This window comes from Acyrthosiphon pisum, chromosome X (genome assembly GCF_005508785.2).
Source record: "Acyrthosiphon pisum isolate AL4f chromosome X, pea_aphid_22Mar2018_4r6ur, whole genome shotgun sequence".
NCBI lineage: Eukaryota > Metazoa > Arthropoda > Insecta > Hemiptera > Aphididae > Acyrthosiphon > Acyrthosiphon pisum.
Window position 1 is genome coordinate 62,323,338 of NC_042493.1, and position 12,076 is coordinate 62,335,413.

The 12,076-nt window shown below is 31.0% G+C and overlaps 1 protein-coding gene across 1 annotated transcript in view; it reads left to right on the top strand.

Moving 5' to 3' along the window:
• LOC100159769 (laminin subunit beta-1) overlaps positions 1 to 12,076 on the top strand; it is a 25,625-nt gene that overhangs the window by 12,119 nt on the left and 1,430 nt on the right. The window contains 26 exon segments of the mRNA XM_008187949.3: positions 1,840 to 1,998; positions 2,126 to 2,332; positions 2,334 to 2,358; positions 2,453 to 2,641; positions 3,192 to 3,371; positions 4,645 to 4,861; positions 5,040 to 5,151; positions 5,223 to 5,384; positions 5,618 to 5,747; positions 5,848 to 5,975; positions 6,443 to 6,638; positions 6,718 to 6,861; positions 6,994 to 7,225; positions 7,290 to 7,453; positions 7,514 to 7,738; positions 7,825 to 8,018; positions 8,080 to 8,176; positions 8,250 to 8,441; positions 8,513 to 8,693; positions 8,769 to 8,950; positions 9,109 to 9,344; positions 9,448 to 9,630; positions 9,694 to 9,882; positions 9,949 to 10,112; positions 10,174 to 10,315; positions 10,417 to 10,750. Of these exon segments, the coding sequence (XP_008186171.1) occupies positions 1,840 to 1,998; positions 2,126 to 2,332; positions 2,334 to 2,358; positions 2,453 to 2,641; positions 3,192 to 3,371; positions 4,645 to 4,861; positions 5,040 to 5,151; positions 5,223 to 5,384; positions 5,618 to 5,747; positions 5,848 to 5,975; positions 6,443 to 6,638; positions 6,718 to 6,861; positions 6,994 to 7,225; positions 7,290 to 7,453; positions 7,514 to 7,738; positions 7,825 to 8,018; positions 8,080 to 8,176; positions 8,250 to 8,441; positions 8,513 to 8,693; positions 8,769 to 8,950; positions 9,109 to 9,344; positions 9,448 to 9,630; positions 9,694 to 9,882; positions 9,949 to 10,112; positions 10,174 to 10,315; positions 10,417 to 10,750 (4,564 nt within the window).

A 12,076-nucleotide genomic window follows, 5' to 3' on the forward strand; every position in this document is an offset into this window, starting at 1 on the left:
TTAAAAACATTTTAATTTTGATTAAAATTTAAATAAGTACTAAGAATAATTAATTTTAATTTTTAACGTTTAAGTGCATTTCTATATTGCGCGTTACTATTATAACGTTAAAGTTAAAAGTTATAATTTATAAGAATATAATATAAAAAAAAAAATATATATATTATCAAAAACATTATTTGGAAACAATAGGAAAATAACGTTTTTAAAAACGTTAGTCAAAAACAATATGAAAAATAACGTTTTTAAAAACGTTAATCAAAAACAATATAGAAAAATAACGTTTTTAAAAACGTTAATCAAAAACGTAATAATCAAAAACGTTTAAAAATGTTAAACAAAAACGATATTTTTAAAATCAATAAACAAAAATTAAAACGAAAAAATTAAAAACGTTTTCCATCCCTGATTTTTTCAATTGAATTATTACGATAATTTTGTATTAGGTATTTAGTTCTAATTTTTGTTATCTGCTGATTTTGTTGGGGTTTTTTTGTCGATTTCTACTGCGATTATTAATCGCCGATTATAAACGAACGAGCGTTGAGTGCGTTGTATAGTCTGTTCATTTGGATTCTGATCAGAGTGACTCAATTATTTCAAATCTCAAGTAACTACCTATAATAATTTGCAAGTGATTAAAAAATTATTAATTATTACATTTCCTTTTTTTTTGCATATTTTGTTGTTTATATTGCATATTTTTAACGTTATTTAGCGATATTTAAGGTAATATTATTGCGCATATATATGCAATTTTAAGTGCTATAAAACCCTGGTTATAATCATAACGTTCTTATAAAGTTTGCAAGCCCTGAATTGTATAACGTTTATTGATTTAAAAGTGGAATAGAAGTTTCTAATTAGTTTATTTTCGACTTAAGACTTAAAAATCTAATGATGAAGGTTATCTGCTGATACCTTCAGCCAAGGTTAGGCATTAACGAGTTAAAAAATTAAAGTTAAAGTTAAATTACATTTAACCAAGATAAAAATAACGAGTTACATTATTTCCATGTTATTCAGTAACTTATGAGTTAATTTATTTTATTGTCGCGTTAAGTTAATTTTATGCCTAAGCTACAGAAACACAATATATTCAATTTTTTTAAATTAATTTTATAAACAAAAAATAATTATCTGAAATATTAAATACTATATTAATTAATAAATAATAATTTGTAATAAAAGTTATCATATTGAATATTCACAGAATATATTATATACATTTATATAGATTAAACAAAAATTTTATAGGGGTATAACTGCATTATTAATAAAAGAAAATTTATAACTATATTTACTTTCAGTATCCCATAAACGTTTGTATACTCATTACTGCAAGGCTCGGAACTTTAGGTATTTGCATATATATTTAGAAAGTGCATATTGAAATTCTGATTAAATCCTAATACTTATATTTCAAATACAAACATTTTTGTTGCATTATTTTGAATATTTTGTTATTTTTGTACGAATTCACATATTTTTCTATTTGATCATTTATGTTATGCATATTTTATAGAGTTAACGAAAAAAAAATTATAGTGCAACAAAAAAATTTAGATTTATGACATTAAATTACTTCAAAATACATCAATTCATCAACGGCTATTTTTGTAATGCTCCCTTGTAGTGGTATCGAGCTATCGAATGCTAATATAAGGATTAAAAATATATCTGGGATGCCACATTTTAGGAAAATTTTATTGGCACACAAAAATATTTTTATTTCATTGTTCTCATTATAGTTTTGCACTTAATTGTACTCTTTAACACGTTATTGGATCAAATTTTCGATGTCACGTTACTAAACACGAGTTTATATACGGTTTATAGGTGATTTTGAGAGTGTTGCCTCCCAATCTACATCACATGTATGACGATCCATATTCACCGGAGGTACAAAACCTGTTGAAGATGACCAACTTGAGGATTAATTTCACCAAACTTCACACGCTCGGGGACGATTTGTTGGACAACCGAGATGAGATTTTGGTAAGTAGATAATGCAATTTATAGCTATAAATATTATAATAATACGTAGGGGTCGCACCTGCCATACGGTGTATATATAATAAAATATGAAGTCGATGATCCTGCACATTATGATTTGCGTTTATAGGAAAAATACTACTACGCAATTACAGAGATGGTAGTGCGGGGTAGTTGTTCGTGTTACGGGCACGCTTCCAGGTGCTTGCCACAAGACGGCACTACCAGCAAACCAGACATGGTGTACGGCCAGTGCGAGTGCACCCACAACACCAAGGGCCTCAACTGCGAGTCTTGCGAGGACTTTTTCAACGACTTTCCGTGGAAACCGGCAATCGGGCCGACAGACAAATGCATGCAGACGTAAGTAGCTGGTCTCGCTCGCAGTCTTAGCGATAAAAAAAAATTGAATATTAAAATATTCTATTTTCGACGGCATTGATTTTTTTTTTTTAAGGTTGCAACTGTAACAATCACGCGACCAGCTGTCACCACGATGCTGCCGTGTTCGAGTTGACCGGACGGATAAGTGGCGGGGTGTGCGATGGGTGCACCGACAACACCATGGGCCGGAACTGCGAACAGTGCAAGCAATACTTCTACCAAGACCCCACGAAACCGTTCACCGACCACGATGTCTGCTTACGTGAGTTACCTATTGTCAGGATTAAAATACGGTGCTTAGAAAGTTCTGAAAACTGAACTTGTTCACATTCACGTTTATTATGTGTTCAAAGGAATACGTTACGTTTATTAAATTATTTATTTAAAAATGAATTACTTTGTACCGATAATTGTATTATTAATTATTTCTTTAAAAATATATGAAACACGTTCACGTTTACACTTTATTTATAAGAAATGAGTGACGTTCACTAAATATGAACGTAAAAGCAATGGACGTGCAGTTGACAAACATGTTGCCGAGCGAGTTCTTTCCAAACACTCTTAAAATATTGTATAATTGTAGACGGTTTTAAGTTTTAACGTACACTAATTTTGAAAACAATTTCGTATGATGAGTTTCTATACATTTTGACGAGGAAAATCCACGTTTCTAAACTTGTTTTTTTTTTCATAACATATTTACGATATTATTGAACAGTAGTGTTTTACTATAAATATATTTTGAATACGAGACATTAAATGTTTTGAAAATAAATCAACACCATAACAATATTGTATTACTTGCGCAGCGTGCGATTGTGATCCCGGTGGTTCTTTGGATGACGGAATATGTGATTCCAAGACTGATATGATCAACGGATTGGAGTCTGGTCGGTGTCACTGCAAACCCAATGTCGAAGGTAGACGGTGTGACATGTGCAAAAACGGATTTTGGAATTTCAGCGAGTCAAACCCAGACGGATGTCAAGGTATGTAGAACAGATAACGCGTTGAAAGTTTTTTATTTTTATTTCGAATGGCTATTAAATCATAAGCGACCTCCTGCCTTATAATTCACTAGAGACCATCGTTTAATCCTGTACTGGGAAAACGGAATAACACCATGTACAGACTACAGATAGCTAAGAATATGTACCTATTATAGTTGATGATGTTTATTTCGATTTATCTTAAATCATATTTATATATCTACCAGTTCATCTCCCCAGATCTTACAAATTTATGTGACATTCATACATGAGACAAATATTGGCGGGACAGCTTATCCCATATATCAATTATTTTAAGCTCGTTTAAGGGGAAATATATTACTTATAATAATAATTGAATATTTCTAAGATTTTTTAGTTTTTTTAATTCATTATTATTATTAATGTTATAACATAATATAGGTACGGTTATGATGATTTTTTTACATGTCAGTTAGCTTTATTACTTTTATGATAGTTCAGTCACTGTGGCAATGTAATTAATATTAAAACATAGGTAGTTAATTAATGGTCTTGGTCTTGGTCCAATTATAATATCAGTTATTACATTAAAGCGTCCCAAATAGTCTAATAAAATTCACTGGGCATTGACCACTATCGTAGACAATAATAGGCACTCTGGTTCATATACAAATTATTTAAATATCAGTGTCAAATAGGTATAAGAATAAATTATATTCGGCTATCCAGTGGATAATTTTTGCGTTAGCTTTGGACCTGTTTAGATTTGAATTAAAATCATTTAAAAAAATAGTAATTTAATGAATGATAAAATGTAATAATAATTGTTTGTTGATAAAGCGATTCTGGCGATAAGCCAAAGTGCCTTACAAAATGAGTCATAATATATTTTATTCCGCTGCTATTATTGTTTATACTGTCCGACGCCTATAAATTAGTATTAAATTTGAATAATATATACCTGCATGGCTGCATTCAATAACTAATTTGGGGGCCGGAGTAGCCGAGCGGACTAAGGCGTCGGTTGTGACACGCACCGTCGCCGGTTCGAATCTCGGCCACTGGCGGCACTTCTCTTCGGGCAGTCACGGTATCTATAGAGCTCCCTCTAGGCCGTCATTCCCCACCCGGGCATGGCAGATACCTACGGGTGCCCACTTGAAAATTCTGCCAAACTAAAACACACGTTTACAGTACCCTCCCCCACAGTTAAAAAAACCACCCAATGGCCTAAGTTTCCGCGGACTAATTAATGAAAAAAAATAATAACTCACTCGTATTATTGTAATAGTGTGCACGTGCAACACTCAAGGAACCGTGGACAATCAGGGTTGCAACAAGGAGACGGGAGAATGTACTTGCAAGAGGTACGTGGCCGGCAGAGATTGCAATCAATGCATTCCGGGCTTCTGGGGTTTGTCTGACAGTCAAGATGGCTGTAAGCCGTGCGAATGCGACGTCGGTGGAGCGTACAACAACATGTGTGACGTCCTCACGGGACAATGCTTGTAAGTCGTAATTTACGTTCACGTCCTAAAAATTCAAAATAAATAAAATACAATTATATTAGTTACAATTATATAAATTTAACAGTTAATCTAATCTCTTTGATGCGTACAACGTACCGATTTCATGAATTCATATATCGGTCGTTTTTATAATTTGCATTTAATGTATGTCAATTAGGTGTCGACCTAATTTATCAGGACGCACGTGCAGTGTACCGGAACAAAACTTCTATGTCGGTCCCGTCGACACTTTAGTCAGCGAAGCTGAGTTATCCAATTGCGGACAAGACGTATGTATTTCACGTTTATATTAATTTTCCATTTAGGTGCATAAATATTCAAAAACTGTTGTCATTTTCAGAATTGTCAAGTATTTATTCGAGAGCCCTACAGAGATGGCCGGGATAATACATGGACTGGTACAGGGTTTATGAAAGTGTTTGATGATGCTGAGTTAATTTTTGATTTGAAGAATATACCAGCTACGTCAAATTATGAAATCGTCCTCAGATATGAACCACAAGTGAGTATTGTTCTACAATTTGTATCGGCTATACTGCCTATACTTGAAGTGAAGAAAAATGGTTTTACCTATATACAATGCAGCTGTATAATATAGATTAGATGTATTATATTATAGATATGTATATTCCATTTTAATATTCAATAAACACCATACATCAATTATATTTGAAACATTGATTTTTGTATGAATTAAATAAGTATATTGTTATTTAAACGTTTTATAATCTACAGATTCCTTATGATTGGGACGATGTCAGAATTACATTGGAAAGAATGAAACCCATTGAACCTAACAGTACCTGTGCAGAATATGAAATGAATTACAATGCTGGAGATATTAGAAGCATTTTATTACCGCAAGGTAAAGTATTGTAAAATAAACATTTTGCACCGATCCAATACGATTGAGTACCTACTAATATTATATTATATATATATATTTTATGAACGCGTGTTTTCAGATTCTAGGTATGCTATAGCTACGCCACCAGTATGTTTAGAAGCAAAGAAAGAGTACAAAGTGAAAATTAATTTCCAAAGATACAACAACAGAACAATTAATCCATCCGCGTCAATACTAGTCGACTCGGTAAGCACTTAAGAAAAAAATGTATTATACATATGTCATAACATCTCCAATAGAGTTTTTTTTTTTATAAAATATGTTTGGCCAGCTAGTGTAATATGATATTAATTTCATTAACTATTTAACTAAGAGTTTCATTATATAGAGAATCATACAGAGTCGTTCAAATTTTACATTAGGTATCAAAATGGTAGTTTTCCAAATGCAAAAACTATTGTAATAACTAAGAAATAAACGTTCTTAAGTTCCTACTATAATATGTACCTAGGTACCTATAATTAATTGAATAAACAATGAATGAATTTAAAAAAAAAATAATGAATCAATAAAATTAAAGTCTTCACTATAAAACCAAATTAGTCAGCCTCTGCCTCAACTCTGAATATATATTAATATATATCTATCTACTATATTTTCAGATTTTTTTTATCAAGATAGAAACTTTAAAGATTTAATTTTTATGATTATAGCTTGTATTAATACCACATGTGGAAAATATGCCATTTTTCCATGGATCACCAGCTAATGAGCAACGACTTGAAGAATATAGACGTTTTAAGTGCAAGGAAGCATTCTATACTATCCGTAGAGATCATTTACTTGATTCTGATATTTGCCAAAAATATCATTATAGCGTTGGTTTTTATTATTTGGATGGAGCATTTTGTAAGTGGAATACCGAACCAAAATCTATAAAACATATATTGTTTTTTGACATTTGATTAAAATTTGATATTGTGTTTAGCATGTGAATGTGATCCTACGGGCTCAACTAGTGCCATTTGTGATTCATTGGGTGGAAAATGTACTTGCAAACCAAATGTAGATGGAAGGAAATGTAATCGTTGTGCTCCTGGTACTTATGGATTCGGTCCAGAAGGGTGTAAAGGTAAATATTGCTGTTAAATTTAAATTTCAGATTAAATCTATGTGAAATTCAACCAATAGTTTAAGTATAATATATTGTTTGTGTTAAATTATTGTTAATTAGGTATGTGAATTGTTTATTTATTTTGTATAGCATGTGACTGTAACAGTGTTGGAGCTCTGGACAATTTGTGTGATGTTTCAACTGGACAATGTAAGTGTAGAACACAAACTTATGGAAGAGAGTGTGATCAATGTGAACCGGGCTCATGGAATTATCCAAATTGTCAGAGGTGCATGTGTCATGGACACACAGATGGATGTGACTCTCGCACCGGAGTATGTCTTAACTGTCAAGGTTTTACTGAAGGAAATAATTGTGATAGGTGTGTATTATAAACAGTTTGTTTTAGTTATTTGCATGCCATAATATTATTTGAAAATGTTTAGGTGTATTGAAGGTTATTACGGTGACCCACGTTTGGGAATAGACATTCCGTGTCGACCATGCCCATGTCCAGGAACAGTTGAATCTGGGCATTCTTATGCGCATCGATGTGCTTTAGATTCAAAAACACAAGATGTCTTCTGTGAATGTCAAATTGGGTACAAAGGTAAATTTCGGCTCTCAATGTGTTTTATTTTGTTGTTTGACAATTTGCTGTCTTTCATAGGGTCTAGATGTAATATGTGTGATGAAAATTATTACGGAAATCCGGAAGTTCCTGGGGGTGCATGCCATCAGTGTACTTGTAATAATAACGTGGACATAACCAAGACAGGTAACTGTGATCCTCACAGTGGAAAATGTATGCAATGCTTATTCAACACAGAAGGAGACAATTGTGAAGTGTGTAGAACTGGTTTTTATGGTGATGCCATCCATCAGATGTGCACAGGTAAAGTTAATAGAGCTATTTACGTTTAATAATAATATTGGAAGACAAAAAGAATTTATAATCATGTTTTTTAAATTTATATACAGAATGTGCGTGTGACTTTTTGGGATCTCAGTCTAGAGTGTGTAATTCTACCACTGGACAATGCCCCTGTTTACCTAATGTCATTGGGTTGTCTTGTGATGAGTGTAAACCTAATCATTGGAAAATTGCTAGTGGAAATGGATGTGAACCGTGCAATTGTGATCCAGTCGGATCTGTTTCTGAACAATGTAACCAGGTATAATAAATTATATACAATTATGCTTACCTTTTTTTTTGTAAAAATTATTATATTTTAGTTTGACGGGCAATGCAAATGTAAACCCGGTTTTGGAGGAACTCAATGTAATCAATGTCAAACAAATTATTGGGGTGATCCAAACAATGAATGCTATGGTGAGTATTTTTATAAATATTTATTGGTACAATCTATTATATGCTAATGAAATGTTCATTTTAAATATTTTAGCTTGTGAATGTAATCCTGAAGGATCAGCTACACAACAGTGTAATCAAACTACTGGACACTGTAATTGTATGTTAGGAATAGGTGGGGAAAAATGTGATTCTTGTGCGAGAGGATATTTAGGTAAAGCTCCTAATTGCAGTCCGTGTGGAGAATGTTTTGAAAACTGGGATAAAACACAAAAAGAGCTTAGTGGTAAAATATAATATATTAAGTAAAAATCTTAAAGATGTATGATTCAATAATTGACTTACTTGTTACATTAGAACAAACAGAGAAGGTATTTAAATCAGCATCAGAAATAAAAGCTACCGGAACTACAGGTGCTTATAACAACCAATTTGAAACTATGGAAAAGAAAATATCTGAGATAAGAAATATATTGCAAACAACTACAAAAAGTTCAACAGATCTTCAAACATTAAATGAGGTTATTGATCAGCTCAGGTATTTATCATACACAAATACACTAATAACAGTTAATACCTACTTTAATTTATTTTCTTTTATTATTGAATACAGGGTTAATCTCACTACTATGGATCAACTGAATGTTGTAACAAAAACAATTGATAATACTATGCAAAGAGTTATTTTGGCTAATTTAACATTGGGAAACCTTAAAGCGAAAGCAGTGAACTTAAAAGAAACTGCACTAAGCTTAAAAAATAATTCAACACAACTTCAAGAACGAAATGTTGAAGGTAAAAATAACATAATATTTAAGGGCTCATATTGTTTATACAATATACATGGATGGTTAACAGCATTAACCATCAATTAAAATACATTTTCTTAAATCAAATTATACTTACCTACTAAGATATTATATTTTAAAAAAAAAAACTTTTTTTTTTTTAAGGTGCTTTAAACTTAACCAAGGAAGCATATGAAAAAGCAAAAACATTAAAAATGGAAGAAAATATACAAGATAAATTACTATCTGATGCGGAACAACAGTGTAAAAGAACTGAAATGTTCTTTGGTCGAAATGTAAATTCTTTTAATCAAGGTATTAAAGATAATGAACTTGCATTGGAAAAATTAAACGAGGAGATGAACAAATTGAATCAAGAAATCCCTAAATTAAACCAACAGGTATGATGCAATACTATAAATTATTTAAAACCTACATCAATATAATTATACATATTATATAATATATTATATTATATCTAATGATATATTTTTTTTAAAATAGATTTGCGATAAAGGAGGTGAAACTTGTGATAAGCTTTGTGGTGGTGCGGGTTGTGGTTTTTGTGGTGGTTTATCATGTGAAGCCGGTGCTACAACTAAAGCAGAACGTGCTTACAGCTTTGCTAAAGAAGCACAAAAACATATACGTGATAAAGAAGCAAAAGGCGAAGAGTTGTATAGAGGTGTAAGTGAACAAAATGTTATTATTAATTTATATTGAACATTAAAACATTTTTATTGAACACAGTTATCCCAAGCAAATCAAGAATTAAATTTGGCATTGACTAATGCTAAAAACATCTCGGAGTTGGCAAAGACAGCCAAAATACAATCTCAGAGCATCCTAAATGAAAGTTACAATTTAATTGATAGGCTTAATACATTTTCGAATCCTTCAGCAGTCAAATCCACTGATGTTGCAATGAAAGTTGATGAAGTAATATATCATGTTTAATTATATAATGACTAAAGATCTAAAATATGATTTGTATATTTGCTATAGGTTCTGAAATTAAACATTAACTTAAAACCTGAACAACTACGTCAACTTTCAGAAGACATAAATAAAACGTTATCCCTACCAAAAAATATTGATACAATTATCAGTGAAACTGCTGGTGATTTGTTATTAGCTAAAACGTTAAATGAAGATGCTGAAAAGAAACAGTAATTAACATTTTCAAAGATATTAATTTTTTATTGCATGTTAATATTATGTTTAATTTAGGATGGCTGCCAAAAACATACTTCAGGTTGCTGAACGCGTTGAAACAGCTTTAGCTGAAGCACTAAGTATACAAAAGAATGTCGAAGATAGCATATTAACAACAAACCAAAATATTTTGGATGCAAATAATAGCATAATAAACGTTAGTAACCTACTCCCATAGTTATAATTTTATAAATGTCACCATTGATATTCTACAAATTTTGTCTTTTGATATTTATACAACTTTTGTGTATTATTTAGGTTAAAACAGAAACAGATCTTACCCAAGCAAATGTTCAGCAAGTCTTAGATGATATCAATGTTATAGAAAGTAAATTGAAAACGCTACAGACAGGATTCTTAAAAAATGTCAGAGACGCTAATGAGGTCAAGTCAGAAGCTAGCACTTTGATACAAGAAGTAGAAGATACTGAAAAGAAAGCATCGCAACTATTAGCTTCTTATCGTGAGGCTAGTAACAAGTTAGATACTCGTGCACAAATTGCAAAGACCACAAAATATAATTCACAGAATTTATTAGAAAAAGCTAGTCAACTGTCAGCCAACACTACTTTAAAATTGAGAGAACTAGGAGGTAAGGAAATTGAGTTATGAATAAACTAACAAAAATAAGGTGTTATTCACTTTTAAGTACAAATCATTAACGTCATTGATTATAATTTATAAATCGTATTTATAATCAATGGTAATGTTAATACAAAGGTATTGAAAATAATAACAATTTTGAACTTTTAATTAGGTATTAAACTTGATCTTTCACAGTTAATTATTCAATAATATGTATTGTTTTTCAATTATTTTTTCTATAATAGAAATATATATGTTTTTCTAGTATTAGATATCTCAAGATTTTTCAAAATCTTATTATAATTATTATTATTATTTAGTGTTGGTCGAGTACTCGACTTTGGAAAAATTTTCGAGTCGAGTTCGAGTACTCGACTCGACTCGACTAATTAATTTATTAAAAAATAAATGTTAAAACTATAAATAACTGAAAGAACCCATATATCCGATATGAATACCAGGAAGGTGATACATGATAGTTTAGATTGATAACAATAGTTTTAATTAATTATATAACTGTATGAAAGAAAATATAATATTTTTGGAAAATCTATTTTTAGAACAATTAAAAAATACTCGACCATTTTGTCGAGTACTCGGAATTTATCGAGTACTCGCATCTTTTCAATACTCGGCATTTGTCGAGTACTCAAATTTTTTTTAATACTATGCATTTGTCGAGTACTCGAATTTTGAACTCGACTCGACTCGAAATAATTGAAACTCAACTCGACTCGACTCGAAATTAAATAACAATACTCGTCCAACACTATTATTATTACTTATTATTATTGTTATTTTTGTTTTAAGCTCCCAATTGACATATATTACCTTTTTAAACTAATAACTATTAAGTAGTATGGAGGTATTAAATTATATGTTGGGAGGGTAAAAAATTTTCTTTTTTTGCATACTTAAAATAAAGTAAAAACCTATCCACTATTTCAATTATTGTGATTACATTATTGAAATTAAGGTATTATAACCTATTATTTATTTATTTGTTAAACAATTTTGACAGCAGTAATAACAATAAGTAATTTTAAATAATACAATAAAAATAAAAGTTTTGATTCATAACAATACACTGACAAAAACATAAATAAATAACAGAAAATACACAGAATAACAGTCGTTGCAGTGTTGGTGGCTATCAACTACTTTATGCGTAGATGACCACATGACCACCACCTCATTTTCCAGCTGCATGTACTGGTCGATAGAATGATTGAAATCATAGTTGGGTACATTAAGAGGACGTTATACCCGCATGTGTTGTCTTCGTCTTACAAGTGCGTAACATATAATAGCAAATTCTACGCTCAGCAGAAGA